At 49.2% G+C, this 16,017-nt stretch overlaps 1 protein-coding gene across 2 annotated transcripts in view; it reads right to left on the reverse strand.

Annotated features, from left to right (window-relative positions):
• AMOTL1 (angiomotin like 1) overlaps positions 1 to 16,017 on the reverse strand; it is a gene marked incomplete at both ends in the record, with an annotated part of 65,985 nt that overhangs the window by 23,704 nt on the left and 26,264 nt on the right. For both annotated transcript variants that reach the window (XM_080614054.1, XM_080614055.1), the window contains 3 exons: positions 753 to 897; positions 5,817 to 6,093; positions 14,303 to 15,188. In XM_080614054.1, the coding sequence (XP_080470180.1) occupies positions 753 to 897; positions 5,817 to 6,093; positions 14,303 to 15,188 (1,308 nt within the window). The remainder of the gene's footprint in view (positions 1 to 752; positions 898 to 5,816; positions 6,094 to 14,302; positions 15,189 to 16,017) is intronic.

Here is a 16,017-nt window from a genome sequence, read left to right on the forward strand (position 1 = left end):
GCGTTTGCAATCTGAATTACCCAGCACTGCAAGGGGACAGTGGAGTGCTGCCCCTGGTGCAGTAAGATGCCCTAGGGGAAGGCAGCCCCCAGCCCAGTGACACCAACCCTTGGGGATGCCTTGGGAAAGGAGCAGTTTTCTGCAGTGAGGAACAGCTTTCCTTAGGAAGGTCCTGCCTTTAAGTGTCTCCCTCCTCCAAAGACCATGCACCACTGCAAAAAGCATGAGCCAGCTTGCAGAAGGCATCTCACTGCATAAAGAGGTATCAAAGTACCCCCATCAGGTACCTGGCCAGGCAATAGCTACCCAACATACCCCCCATCTGCCTTTTGGAAATGATATACCCTCAATTTTATGGTTTTAATACAAAAAAGAGATACTCTTTGATACTTGCTACTGGTTCACGAAGGCACTGATTTATGGGTTGTACAGTACTGCTCTATATCATGATTTGCTCTTCAGCTTGTTAGAGCTGAATGAGACTTCAGGTCTGGTGGCCTTGCTGTCAAATCAGTATCTGCAAGTGCAAAATGCAAAGGCAGCCTCGGAAGCTCACTCATATTTTGCCAGAAGGTTTCCTTGCCTCTGGGAGGGTGACAGCAGTTTTGTGTTATGCCACTGAACAGGGCCTGATTTCTCCAGACGTTTATCTAAAACATATGTGAAGCTACTCCTCGAAAGCTCTGGAGGTTGTGAAAAGTGAAACACCATGTCAACAGTGGGGAAAAACCACACAAGCAAGAGCAACGTACCACGGAGATCCCTGTTGAAGTCATGAAGTCTCCTAATTTCTCCTTCAAGCTTGTTTCTCATCGCTTTGTCCAGAGACTCCCTCTTAGTGGTGGTCTTGACCAAGCCCTCATAAGCTTCTGAAATCCTCTGAATCTCTATTTCAAACTGAAAACAGAGAGAGCTCCTGTTAAAGCCCAGCAGGAACGTGTCCCATCCCATTGTTTGCCCATCATGTTTCAATGAGGGTCGGGGCGATGCTCATGCTGAGTGTCACACCAGCCACCAGTTCTACAATGACCGATCTCCCCAGTGGAGGATGGCAGAAAGCCCTGGCAGTGCTGGAGGTTCCTGCCCTCCGGCACTGTGGGGCAGCTCACCATGCCACAGCATCCCAGGGGCTCTCTGCTGGTGGCTCCCAAAAGAGCTTGGAGTGGGCCGGACCTGATGTAACTGCTCATTTGCCTTCACTCTGTGACTGAGGTGAGTGCTTTAGCACCATCCAAGAGGAGAAATGAAGAAAATGGTGCATTTGTGGGGGATGTATTCTTTCCTAGAAAGGGCTGTAGAAGGCAAGATTTGTTATTCTGCCAGATCCCGGATCCAAAACTTAGCTCTGGGTGCCATCAGAAGTGTTCCAGTCTCAACTCTGACCTCATGTCAGCTTTAAACTGTTCTGGTTCACTCCCTTCTGTCGTTGACTGCAGACTGCTCTATACAAGAAGAAACTCTATAACAGATCAAAGAAATCTTCTGTGTTTTCAGTTTTCTTATCTTCATCTCATTGAAGTCCAGCAAACTGCAGGCAGGGCATGCAGAGGAAGTCCTTAGTAGTGGACCTGCATCTTAAGACCTGAGCCCAAAAGACTGACAGGAGGACAGTCCCCAGCAGAGTTTTGCTGTTCAGGTCAATCCAAACAACTCTTTTAATAAGCCAATGTCATGTTAAGTGTTACCTTTTTACAGGAATGATCAATGCCAACGTGAGAATCTGCTCCTGCATGCCTGGCCCTTGTGTTCATGGAGGAAAGCTTGATAATATGCACAGGCTGGCAAACTATGAGATGAATATAGCCTCCCACATACCTTTCTAAATGTGGTGCTTTTTTAGCCTCTTGAATCATGGGTGGGATGGATTCGTGATTTGTTAAGCCAAGGTGCAAGCCCACCTCCACTGCAAGTCCATCTCCAGGGCTCACTAAGCTTTAGGTGTAATTTGCCAGCTGCAGCACTTGCAGAACACAAGCTCCAGGGATGCTGGAGCTGTCACCCATTGCCTGTGTAGGAACCTGCAGCCAGGCTTCAGCAGCCTGGACCTGCACTTCCCATGGTGATAATTCTCCACAGCTCCAACGGGATGACCTGTTGACCAGCCATATCCCATGCTGTGACACTCCTTCCTGGGTGAACTACAAACTTAGTCAGATTATTCTGACTTTCCATTTAAGTTTCTCTAAAGCAGGAGCTCCAGGAAGCCCCGTTACACTTTCCCTAACTAGGAAAGCAGGTCCTTCTTTCCCACTCTGCTGAATCATGGCCAGACACCAAGTGTACTTCCACCACAAGAACAGCGCACTTGGAGGAATGCTGCATGAATCCAAAGCTGTTTGAAATTCACACTAAGCCTTACTGTGGCTCAGAAAGAGTCAATGAGTTTTCTCTTTCCTCATAGGCTGGCAATGCAAGCTTGCACAAAGCCTCATCAAGAAGTCTGACCTTCTTTCACAGTTCTGGGCCCCACCATTTAAGAAGGATGTGAAGGTCCTTGAATGCATCCAGAGGAGGGTAACAAATGGAATTCCCTGTGAGGAGCAGCTAAGAACTTAGGGTTCGTCTGGTTTGGAGAGATGAGGCTGAGGGGCAACCTCATTGATCTCTACAGCTTCCTGAGAAGGGGAAGTGGAAAGGGAGATGCCGATCTCTGCTTCCTGGTACCAAGTGACAGAACACGTGGGAATGGTTTAAAGCTGTGCCAGGGGAGGTTTAGACTGGACATTAGGAAACATTTCTTTATTGAGAGGGTGGTCAAACACTGGACAGGCTTCCTAGAGAGGTGGTTGATGCCCCAAGCCTGTCAGTGTTTAAGAGGCATTTGGACAATGCTCTTGATAACACACTTTAACTTTTGGTCAGCCCTGAATCGGTCAGGCAATTGAACTGGATGATCACTGTAGGTCCCTTCCAACTGCAATAGCCTAGTCCATGACTATGACCTACAATCAAAAATCAGTCTCATGTGAATTTTCCCGAACAGCAGTGATGTTGATTAGTGACTCCAGTAACAGCACTTGATTCTGTTACAGCTTCTTCTTTAGATCAGTGTGACCTCCACTAGCAGAAGGTTTCTCTTCCTGTAAATAGTTAGAGGCTATAGCCAGCCCCTGTGAGGAGGCACCATCACACTACTCTCCTTGACCATTTAAGCAGGAGATTCTTTCTCCTTGAAAGGAAAGTTTGGCTTAGCACAAGTAATTTTTAAAGCACTTTCCTGAATCCTCAAGTACGTGATCCCAACCAGAAACCACTGTTCCGAGTTGGGTGCCCTGACACCCTCTGGTTTCCATACCTCCCATTCCTGGGTGAGCCACTACCTGCAGGAGAAGATGCCTGCTCCAGAGTGCTCTTACCACAGTGAAGGAGATTTGCCAGCACACAGGGGGGTTTCCACAGCCCAACAGTCCTGCCCAATGCTGCTGGTTACCACATGGGCTCTGCCCTGCCTGTTATCTGCTGTTATTTCCCAAAACACATCACCACACAAGCCTCCCGCAGCCCCGCAGGCAGAGCTGCAGCAGGAAGACAAAGAAGCTCAGTCAGTGCTGAACAAAACTGCAGGAGAGCAGAATGGCCGTAAATTGTGCTGGTGTTTCTCAGCAGCTCTGGGATTTCCCTCCCCTGCTTCTCTGTAGGGGAAAAAACAGTTCAGCCTCTTCTCTGCCTGGGAGCTCCTAGAGCCGATCCACTTGAACAACCCACACACACAGCATGGGGAAGATGAGCCAGCCCAGCCTGGCAATTACACTTCAGCAAGGTAATACCCTCCAACAGAAAAACAGCAGCAAAGAAAGAGAAATTAATGCTTTGCTTTTGCAAAAAAAGCTCAAAATTAACTGTGCACAAGGCCCCCGGAATCGTTTTCAGTAAGAAAAGCAGACAGCTCATCAAAGAGCATAGGGATGAATCACCACCTTGTACCTAGTGCAAAAAGTCTGTTCAGACACAGCTGAGAATGTGACAACCCTCAGGGCTGATGTGTTCACCCAAACACCCTGAGTGCCCTCCACATCAAGCTGATTCCCTACTTTCTTCTATTCTGTAATGAATGAAAGCGATGGAAGGCCCTACCTAGAATAAACTTGCCACACACAGGCAAACAAGAAGAACTCCTCATGACCCTTCCCACTTCCAACAAGTGGGAAGAATTTTCACACCCAAAGCATGTAATTTAACTCAGTGTCACATTTTCAGAGGTGACATTCAGCTGAAACTGTGGGAACAGAGGAGGACCTGCCCTGGCCTGTGATCAAACACATTAAAACCAGCATGGGAGGGATACTGTGTGTTAAGGCTTTGGTTGAGGATGTTTTCCTGAAGAAAGAATGCACTTGAGCATGGGTTTCACTTCAATACTCCGCTTACACTCCCCCAAAGTCAATGGGACTCGAGTCCACACTGTTGACTGAAGTGAGATTTCAGCCCATGCTTGAATACCTTTCTGTTGGTGTCTGATGCAATTGACTCATGGGGCATCCAAGATAAAGAGAGAGCCCTTTCCCAGAGCATAAAAGGAAATTGGAACAGTTTTAGGGCATTGCACTCAAATACCTTTAACTGAACAACGCAGCTTTTGTAAAGTTAGTAGCTGGAATATTTCTTGTTGCCCACAAACGCCACAGGGAAGCCGGTGCTAACATCTCTGCAGACATCTTCACTAGCAGTTAATGTGGCTGCAAACATCGAGATCCCAAGGAAATTTAGGAAGTTCTGTGAATAAACTCAAGTCATCTGGTTGCAGAGGAAGGGGCTGAAAAGACGACAGCAGCTACCAAACAACAGGTCTTTGTACTAACTCGGGTAAATGGCCTCTCAGAGCTGCCTCTTGTCTATTAAGGGTGTCTCCAAGAGCACCCTCATCTCACATGGCACAAAACCCCAGAGCTCCTATTTAGACTCCTAAACTCGGAGAGAAAAGTCCTGCAGCCTAGGCCCATGTGTGTATAAGCAGTGGAAAGACATAAATGAAATGGCAGTGTAAGATCCTAAATAACTTATGTGGTCTGTGCCCTTGGGACCCAAAGCCAGTGGATCTGGAGAGCCTCTCTGCTTTGCCTTCAGCAAGGTCTCGGTTTTAAGCAACTTTTACTTCATTTGATTTGACTCTTTATCTTGTCTTGTGTGCTGCCTCGGGTGACATCCGCCTTCTCCACTGCAAACGCCAGCTTGCGTACAGAAAACATCTCTTGGCAGGATCTCTTTGGAGAAGGGTGTTCAGCTAAATCTTTACCAAGTGGTTCTTTCAATGCTTTTTTAACCAGCGTGTTCAAAGCTGGGTATCTAACATCAGCCCTTGGGAACCCATAGAGCAGCCACTGAAAGCCTCTGAGACAATCAAGTTAACCCATTTCCAAACAACGGGCAACCCAACTGATGGCTGCTGCACTTCCAAAGAGCCTGGAGCACCACATGAGTGTACTGCAGTGACAAGACCGCTCAGGACAGATGTGGCCATGCTCTTCAAATACTTCTCACCGGCAGCTCTACCCTCTGTGTAGATGGTGCAGGAGCATCCTCTGCCCACAGGAGACTTCCAGGGAAAGCTCTGGGAAGGCTAGCATGGGAGGATGGAGGTGGAAAGTCCCCAACTACGAAATGGGTTTTCCCATTTCATGCTAAACGCAGGAAAGCCCAGAGGCCGTAGCACACAGCATTACACTTCTGGAAGACCACCATGGAGAGGCAACGGTTAGAGACAGAGGCTGGTGCATCACCACTGGAGTGACGTGACGATGAAGAACAGCTTGGGACACCCAAATGCAGAAGCACCAAGGCAGTTGCCTGCCCAGGCCCCATCCCCACCTCTCACATACCTTCTGCAGCTTGTCTGCCTTCTCGTAGTACCCCTCCAGCTCCTGCCGCAGCACGTGGTTCTCCTCGGACAGCATCTCTACCATCTGCTGCGCCCGCTCCACGATGGCGAAGGCATCGGGTGTTAGCTGCTGGCCCGGTGGCGTCGGTGCCTGGGCAGGAGCCTGCAATGGGGGCAAGGTACCCGGGAGCAGGGGGCCGGTGGCAGCAGTGGCTTGTGAGGACATGGGGCTGTGCTGCTGGGCCGGCGGCGGCGGGAAGGGCGGCTGGCATTGTCGGCTGTGGGGAAGCACACATGGGGGAGGCGTTAGAGCCACGCGCACCTCGAAACGCGCGCAGGAGCGGTCACCCGATGACTGCTCGGTTTATTCACAGTTGTGAGCGTGCGGTTGTGATTCCGGTCCTCAGTCACTCCTGAACACCAACAATCACAGCAGGCAGCGGGTAAATTGTCTCCTCGCCTGCTCTTGACAGTGATGTATACATCTCGCACGAAGGGATAAAGGAAGCATTGACTGGAAAGCGGCGTTTTTGCCTAGGTGAGCAGCTAATATTTCAGCAGGCAGCCAGCCCCTCCCTGCCCCCCCTTGCCACAAACCCCACCGCTGAGCAGCACAAGCCGGCGGGCTCGAAGGAAACACAAGGGATGCATTACTCACCCTTGGAACACTGCTCCCTGCCTGGAGCGAGACCGGCTGATGGGTTGAACTGGGAGGTGAAAGGAAGTGATGTGAGCGAAGCAGCATCCCCGAGCGGCTTCAGCAAGTGCCAAAGGGAAGGGCTGCTGCGGAGCTGCTGGAGGCACAGCCCCAGTCAGTCACAGCGAGCCACGAAAGGCATCTTCTAGCGCGAGACCTCATTGTGTCACTCCCCGACTAACAGCATCCATCACCCAGGCTCATGCTGGGGAAGGATAAGAAGTGAATGGGCAGAAGATCTGCTTGCGGGCTAGGCTTTGTGATGGTGCCGGCTCTTTAGTCCACCCAGTCACAATTTGCAGTGGCTGGAGGATAACCCAGGAGGACGTCCTAGCAGTGAGGATAAGCCTGTGGCTGTGAGCTCAAGAAAGGAGACAGCCCCTGTTTCACAAGGGGTCAATTCCAGCAGGGAACAGTCCATCTCCATCCCTCCATCCAACACATACGCATCTTCAGAGACTGGGCCAGGGTGAGCAGCCCCACGCAGAGCCCCGCTGTGCACAGGCTGAGCCGCTCCTCATCCCAGATGCCAAAGCTGTGGAATTTCTACACCACCCTTGTCCAACAGCCTCAACCCAGACCATGTGGCATGTCTGTGCCAGAATCCATCCTGGCTGGAAAATAAGCTGGCTGCTGGATCCCACCTGAAGTCCACAATCGAGCGCCCTCCGAAAGCTGTACTTTAGCTTAACCACAAGGTGTAGATACTGCTGCCTTTATTTCTGTACCTTTCACGAGGCAGGAGATCTATCAAACAGATGGATTTACCCCATTCGGCCTCAAAGACCCATGAATGCTATCTTTTACACAGAAGATTTTGTGCTATATAAATACACAATAAATAGGACGACCATTTTCTTCAGCACCTACATGGCTTCTCAAAGCGGGAGGGCTCAAAAACTCTTCAGCATTGGCCTAATTCTATTGCAATAACCTGTCACTGCCTTCAGCTGCAGCACAAGATGAAAAGTGCAGACAATTTTAAGCCTTGCTCCAAAAGCAACCAGCCCTTCCTTAGACCAAACCCATGTTTCTTAGCAGCACCTGGTGATCAGAGCCCATGTGGGCCAATAAGTCCAACGAGCCTGTGCCCCACCATCGGCACAGCTCCCACACCATCCCCACAGTGCCCCTTTCCTTCTGGTGCTCCAGTGTGTAAATCCCAGTAAGGAATTCCACACCTATCACGGGACTGGAATATTTCTTTGCTCAAAAATCTAAACAATAAAGAACATCAGAAAGGAGGGAGGTCACGCAAAAGATGCTCCACAAGCACATGCAAATGCAGCCAGCACCTCGTCAGTGCTGCTGACAGCCACTCTGCACTTGTGCATTTGACCACAGCAATCTATTCAGCTGCAAGTTTGTTTGTCTTCACCAAAATACAGGCCATGGCTGACTTCCTGCAGGTAAAAGCCCTGTCTGGGCACAGTTACACCACTACAAAGACACAGATTTGCTAGAGGTACAGGTTTTCTCACTTCTTTATTGGAATAGCTTAAAGCAATGTAATTAAATTGATCTCTGAATCTAAATCAGTAGAGATACAGCAATTTTTCTTTATTATTATCTTTGGTCATAAATGCACCCTTTAAATGCTTGCAGGCTCTCCTGACACTGTTCATTTGGGAAATCTCTACCTCCCATCAGTTTAACCTTTTCACACACCCTTCAGTCTGTCTAGCTTCACCCTACAGACCGAGAAAAGATCCCTGTGATCTCCATTTTCTTGACCTGCAAACCACTTTTTGAGCTACTAAAGATTTACACCTTGTAGCAGCAGCCAGGCACCAGAGTCTCAATGGCGAGGGCAACAGGAGAGATTCTCCAAAGCGTTTTCCAGCTTGGAAAACTGAACAGGCACAATCCACATTATGCCTTTGAACCATGGCTGTTCAACATAATGAGCATGTTTCTGACTCCCCTTTTCCTTGTTTGATCTGTCCCAGTTCAATTCTGACTTAGCCAACTGCAGAATCTCTGGGTGTATACGCAATAAAGTCAGCACAGCAATTCACATTAGCAAATCAACATTATAGAAGCAGGAGAGTTACACCATCAGCTTAGTTCACATCCAACCTCTCGTGTAAAGCTCCCAAGAAATGAAGCGATCAGGATTATCCTGAGCTCCTTTGGGCTTAGTAAAGAATGACATTCTCAAAATGCTTCTACTGTATTTTAAATGTTGATCTTGCTCTGCATTAGAGCAGGTTAAAATCTTCCAGCAAACACGTTTTCATCAAAAATCATCCTTCTCAGAAGCATGACTATTAGGAGTTTTGGACACTTTATCTACATTTCTGTTATAAACAGACTTCTTTTGTTGATGTTATTTTAAAAGTAGGGCACCTATATACTTCTGCAAGGCAATGTCAAGAAGAAATAAAGTAAGGAAACCAGGTTTTTGAATAGCGAGCACCAGGCAGGCAGTGAGCCTTTCAAGGGCTACCATGCTAGGGCTACCAGACTGCACTCTCTCTTTTCAGTGTTGTATAGCTTCTGATACATATAACACCCACTATATATAGCTTGCAATACAGTGCAATACAGGAAAATACTTGACCATGGATATCACTTTCATGAGAAATCCCTCAGAATTCAGCAAGGCCACCCAAGCCTCAAAGTTTAGGCACGGTCTTAATACACCTCTTATACTGGAGCCCCTGGTAGCAAGGATGGCTGGGCAAGGATGACTCGATTTCTGGAGATACAGGAGTTCTGGAGGAATTTGTAGCTGTATGTAGGAATAAGACACCTTATATAAATAAAGAAGAGCTACTGCTCAATAAAGCAGGGCAGTATTAGGAAGTAATAAAACAAAAATGCCCGTAAATGTTCTGGAAAGGAAAGTCCACCTCTGCCCTGCTATAGGTACAATGCAGCTCTCCTCTATGTAAGGAGAGAGAGCAGCCAGTGGAGGAAGGACTTTGTTTCCTACATACCATGGCATCTACATTTATAATTAAAATGCCCTCCTCTAACCTATTTAGCTCATCTTTCTCTGAATGCTCTGCCTTCTTTTGCCTCTAAGGCAGCATGGCCTACTATCTCTTAAAAGACTCTCCCTCAAGGGATACACGTTTACACATTCACCATGGATGCTCTAGTCTAGCTAGTCAGTGAAGAGAAAGAGGTGTTCCTGGGGTGCAGCTCTCTGAAGCTGCCTTAGACTTTTAAATTACAATGAGAGCAAAACATGCATGAAAGATGCTAATCCTGACCACTGACTGGGAGCCTTGGCTCTGCACACTAACCTCAGACCCAGGGGTCTACCTGACTTCAGCTGTGATTTCTGCAGTCATGAAGACGACTTCAAATGCTACTCTTTGTAGCTGTGAATAACACAGAGGAATCAGTGTTGTCACCGTGAAGGAAAAAGACAGGATACTGGGAAAGCCAGCAAGCCCAGCCTGATGGCCACGGTGCAAGGAAACACAGTTATAGGCCCATTGTTAAATGCTGATACAGCCAGAAATGGAAGAAGACTTTCCATAGCCAAGACATAGCCCTCATGGTATCCTCTGCCTTACAGAATCACAGTTGTAGCACCTTGTAAACACAAAGGTATGTTTCAAAACCGTTTTGGACACTTGGACTCGCATCTCCAAACAAAATTATCATCTGAAGAGACACACACTGTATTAAACATATCCTGCGCAGTTAAGAGACAGGATATAGTATCTCTTCTCAGGGATCCACACTCAGAACAGAGTGCTTTCTCTTTCACTTATTTGAATGAAAGGCAGATCGGACCAAAAGGAGAGGACACAAAGCTCTTCTGCAGGGCTGCCAGCATCCTCATCAGCTGGAAGCACAGCCTCCTACCCACACTCATGGTTTGGGGCTATCTTCACAGAGAAACGCCAGCAGAAGGCAGCTTGGGTGTGACATCCCGGGCCTTGGCCATGCTGCCAGCACAACCGCCTGGGTGTCTCAGGGAGGAAAAGGAGCTCCTTGTAGTCCCCTTAGTGGCCACAGACATGTGGCTGAACAACTGAATGTCATCAGGTTGTCTGAAAACAGCGGTAATGTGTGCATGGGGTCAATGCACAAATAACCAGAGAAGCCACAGGCTATTCCGGCAGTTAAACACAGGCTTCTGCATCCAGGCAGGGTGGGATTTAATGAGGCACATAAAAAACTGGGGTATCTCTAAAAACAGCCCAGCTTTATGATTCAATTGCAAGCCATCATTTAAAATGCCTGGATTAAATCAGAATTAAAAGCTGCCTGCATGACTGATTTCTGCATGTAGCCATGAATGAAGTCCCCTCAACAAGCAGCGGTGTTTCCAGTTCAAGGCTTCATCTGCATTATATGCTTTTCATTAACATTATCAGATGATAATTTTGCCTTGTAAATCTTGATGTAATCACCTCCCAAGAAGCTGGGCCAAGTCTTGCCAGCACTAACAGAAAGAAATCATTGTGGATAAAAGACATCAGGACCTGACAAGGGCCAATGGAAGCAATGAAGACAATTCATCGCATTGAGTGATCTGGATTACTGTTTAAGCAGGGCACAGAGAAACAATATGGAATTGAGCAGGTTCAAATTCATCCACCCAGGAATAAATATAGCAATTTAATACTGTAGCAATAAGCTACAGCAAAACGGTGGAAAATCCTCCTCTGGGCTGTGACTACCCTAGCATGCCCAACAGGATAACAAGCTGGATGGGGTGCCAATGTCTGAAATGGCAAGTGTAATTAGCTACACAAATGAGGAACACTGAGTCGCACTGCAGAGGTGATGTTATATCTGATTAACTTCTGGTGCTGCAGTGGTGTCCGAGTCAGCTTTCCACAGTGAAAAAAGGGGTTTTGACAACAGTGAAACAGTTACGGGGCTCTAGGCTCTGTACGTAAAGTGCATTAGAGGACTGATAGCACAGGGCTCCTCACTGTATCTGACAAAGACATTGCAAAATCCCAACTGGTAACTAGAAAATACAGACTGAAACGAAGATGCAGAACTGTGCCAGAGATGGCAATTAGCTAGTGGAACAAGCCTGCAAAGGGCTGTGATGGATTCTGCAAAGGGCTGTGATGGATTCTTCAGAGTGCTATAATCTCCAGGACTGAAGGTTCACAAAATGGAATTAATTCAGGGCATTGGGCAACAGATTAAATTAGATTATTTCCAAGCCCTTTTACCTGATAAACTGTGACTCTCTGAACAGGCACCTAAGGAAAGTTAGCAAAGACACCATTCAGGAATAGCTGCACATCTAGGAAAGGAAAGGTTTTCTATTACACTTGGCCAACTTGAAGCATTCAGAAACTGTGAGTCAGGGCCCCAAGCATCACGCAACTGACTTAAAAATACTGGCATTTTAAACCAGGAACAAATAGTGGTTCCTTTTTATTTGCCTTCTGGTTTTTATGCCTTTTAAGCTGCAGGGTTCAAGCTGCGCTCTGCAGTCATGATGTCCACAAAGCAGAGGTCACCAAATCCAATTTATATAAATGCTGCAGCATACGACTCTAGGGGGTCTTCAGGACAATACCAAATCTCTTGAGATTTACAGTAAAGTTGTGAGGTCTCCCCATGGTGATTATAAAGGCAACATTCCCTTTAAAACCAGCCACAAGCAAAATAAAAAGCCAAGTGAAAAAAGCAAGGTAAGCAGCAGCTGCAGTCATCCCATCTCCTCCAACAGCTCCCTGCAAGCATTTCTGGTTCCAGCCACATCTCCCTCATCACAGAAGGAGGGGAATGGGGTGTTAGTGACCTTATAGATCTATCCCAACCCTGGTATCTGTGGGTGCTTCCTCTGGATCTATGCAGCTCTGTGCTTCTCTCTTTCTTAGAAGGCAGAATCCTTTTGCATAGTCCCTGTCCAGAGGATGCCAGGATGGGAATGATCCCATCCTTGAGAAAGATATGGCCAGTATAGAAGGAAGGAGATACTGGGATATATAAGATTTCCATTGGCAAAGCTCTGCTTCCACCAGTTTCTTTCCCAGGCTCTCCTGAGGAGATGAAAGCTGGAATTTCTCACCTTGCTTGCTCCTCTAACAGAACAAACAGCCTCTCTAAACCCTACTCTTCCATTAACCTCATGAAATCAGGCAGTCCCCTACCTCAACCTCTCTTATCAAGGTCCTCCATCCAATCCAGAGGGCTGACCGTGAGCCTCCCCAGAGTGCAGGTAAGGGGCAAGCAGCAAGCAAGAGCAGAGGCACAGGCAGGTTTGCACCTGGGGCAACCCAGCAGTGTAACACAGCCCCGGCTCTTCTTCAGCAGTGCTCAGACAAGTTCTCTAGCAGAGATGGGGCTGACGTCCATCGGGAGGCAATCTGCTTCCATAGAGAGGAATATGTGGGGCAGACAACATTTTGCTGCATTTTATAACCATTCCAGACCATGCCCATTCTGTGACACAGCCCAAAATGGGCACAAGGATGTGCAGGGGCACAGCTGCAGAGAAACAGCAAGCGATGAGCACATGAACCAGCGGATTTCTCCCCACAGCTGCTAGGGTGATCCAGCAGAGCCTTGGGGTAAGGCTGGCCCATGCTGCTGGCATGGAAACCTGCACTGAAATCAAGGCATTTCTCAGCATTAACCTTGCTGAACAGGCACTTGAGGAAGGTTTCCGAAGTAGCCCCAAAGGGTTTCCCACTTGACAGCAGTGCCACTCCTCATTAGCTGAAGTACTGAATGCAGCACCCACGACCACTCACTTACATGGGCTCAGCAGAAGAGACTGTGGGTATTGAATCAGCATTTTCCAAGCATGACAAAAAGCCCCGAACCAGCTCCTTTTCTGTTGGGGATGAATCTCCCCAGTGCCAGAGATGTTTGTCAGCACCGCGAACGGCTGCGGGAAAGCATGGCCCCTGTTGTCGAGTCTATACAGCTGTTTCTTAGCAGAAACAGAGATTTGTGCTGAGCTCTTAAAAATGCCATTTTCCTCTGAAAAAGCTGCATAAACTCCGCACAGTGGAAGGCTGGCAATGAAAACACACGTGCAGCTGGAGGAAGGCCAGCGGTGCTCAGTATGGGCCCTGCGCTTGTGACAACCGCCTTGCAACATCCACCAAATCCACGCTCTGAGTGCATGCAACTGAAGTCAACACCAACAAAACCTTTGGGGATTTTGGGGTCGGTAATGACCTCATCATAGAATCACAGAATGGTTTGGGTTGGAAAGGACTTTAAGATCATCTAGTTCCAACCCCCTGCCATGGGCAGGGACACCTCTCACTAGACCATATCTCCCAAGGCTCTGTCCAACCTGGCAGCTTGCAATATGAAAGCCACTCACATTCACATCAGACAACTCCAGCCTTCCCAATCCAGCAAAACAGGCCAAAGAGACAGCAATGAGACAGAGACACTCTTGCATTTAGGTACAGCAAGGAAAAGGGAGCCCTCACTGCCTGGACTCACCACCCTGCCTGGGCACTGAGCAGGACCTGCACCGCTCGCAGGGATCAGTGCATAGCAAGTGAACACTCTGGATTATTCTTAATGCGCTTGGAATAAACCCATGCTCATGGGGAGGCCTGGCACAAGGGGCACAGTACCATGAAAGCCCCCATGAGCAATGCTGGGAAGGTTTAAGTAGGACATTAGCAGCGTGTTGTGCTTTATACAGCCCTCCTGGAGGTGCAGATGCCTCCATCACCCGTCCCATGCTGGCCCAGCCATGGGGTGTGATGTTCCCACCACGTGCCTAAGACTGAAGCCCACAGGGGCCATGGTTCATGAGACCAAATCCCTGCAGAAGCTCCTCTGGCATGGGCAGGATCTGACCCCTTACCCTTGACAATGGCCATTACCTGCTGATTCCATACTCCGGGGGTGGCTGGTACCGGACCAGGGCCACCTCTGCGCGGGCAGAGGGCTGCGGGGCAGCAAAGGAAGCCTTGAGGACATCCTGCGCCGGCTGCTCGCCATAGAACATCCCATGCTCCTGTGTCTTGCTGCCTGGAGCAGCTGCCTTGCCTTTGTAGGGGTACTCGGGCGGCGGGCCCCGTGGGTCCGTAGCCTTGCTGGGCTGTGGGGCTGCCTTGAAGCCTTTCGTGCCGCCCGGTGCGGGGGGATGCTGCTTGGCACCATTCCTCTCCAGCGAGAGCTGCATGATCCTCTCGCTCAGCGAGCGTACGTGGCCCTGCTTCAGCTCCTTCAGTGCCTCATCCTTATGCGCCTGCCCGCTGTTGGCTCTGTTCACCGTCGGCCTCCCCTCCGTCCTGGACTTCTGGCTGGATGTGCCATAAAACCCCGGAGCGGCCGCAGCGGCCGTCGGCGCCTGTCCTCGGAAGAACTGAGACTGAGCCTTGGCTTCCTCGTAGGTGGGGAGCTCCTCGGTGCCATGCGGGGGCTGCGGGGCTCGGGGCTGCTTCTCCATCGCAGCACCGTCCCCTTGGTGCTCCTGCCCCTGCGGTTCCTGCCGCCCCGACGGCTGGACCATTGGCGGCTCTTCGGGAGCGAGGTTCTCTGCGGAAGAGAGAGTGCTGGCAGTGCTGTTGGAGGGGCCGGCGCTGCCCGTCGCCTGGTGCTGTATGGCCAGCAGGTTCATGTTCTCGCTGGGGTTGCCATACCTCAGCCGCTCCTGGATCAGGCGCTGCAGGACCGTGCCGGCTGCCACCTCGTCCGCCCCTCGCATCTCCGCCTCTGGGACCCGGCGGAAGCTGGGTGGGCGCAGGGTGCAGAGGGCCTCCTCGGCTGGGCAGGGAGAGACAGAGGTGGCCATTAGCTTTGCTGACCAGCAGGCTGGAGCTCCTACACCCCACAGCTGTGACCCTGTGCCCAGGATGCACCCCAGGGACACTGCCCTGCCAGGGTCTCCCTGCAGTAGAGGGAACGTGGCTGGAAGCCAACAAAGGAGGCAGGGCACCACTCTCTGCTCATCCTCCCACCCCAGATCATCCTTAATTTCTTGCATTGACCCCTAAAAACATATTCCCAGCCCTTCCCTCTATAATACTCCATGTGCCCAATACCCACAGCACCAAATACCCTCCCAAGTCAATGGAGTGACAGGCAATGTCATAAGGAAATTTGGTCTTTTTTAAAATATAAATGGAATGGAAGAGAGAATAGAATAGAATGGAATGGAATGGAACAGAACGGAATGGATGACACTAGACTAGACAAGAACAGAACAGAATAATAAGAACAGAACATTTCCATTGGAAAGGACTTGCAACAATCATCTAGTCCAACCGCCTGAACAAAACTTAAAGCACATTGCTAAGGACATTGCCAAAATGCCTCTTAAGCACTGACAGGCTTGGGGCATCAATCACCTCTCTAGGAAGCCTGTGTTTAACCTTCCCCCTGGAGATGCCTTGCATTGCTTACGGCAGCAGCCTGTATGGCAATACCACACAGGAGGCTGCATTTTTGATGGGCAAAATCAGATGAGTCAAATCCCCTCCTAAGTGCCTTCCACAAGAAGAAAATGCAGAAGGTGTTGTAGAAAAGCTATGAAATGACACTGAAAATAAAAAGGTCCTAAAAGTGGAATTAAAGAATTTTCGGTGCTCTGGCG

Source organism: Psittacula echo (genome assembly GCF_963264785.1).
Source record: "Psittacula echo genome assembly, chromosome: 3".
Taxonomy (NCBI): Eukaryota; Metazoa; Chordata; class Aves; order Psittaciformes; family Psittacidae; genus Psittacula; species Psittacula echo.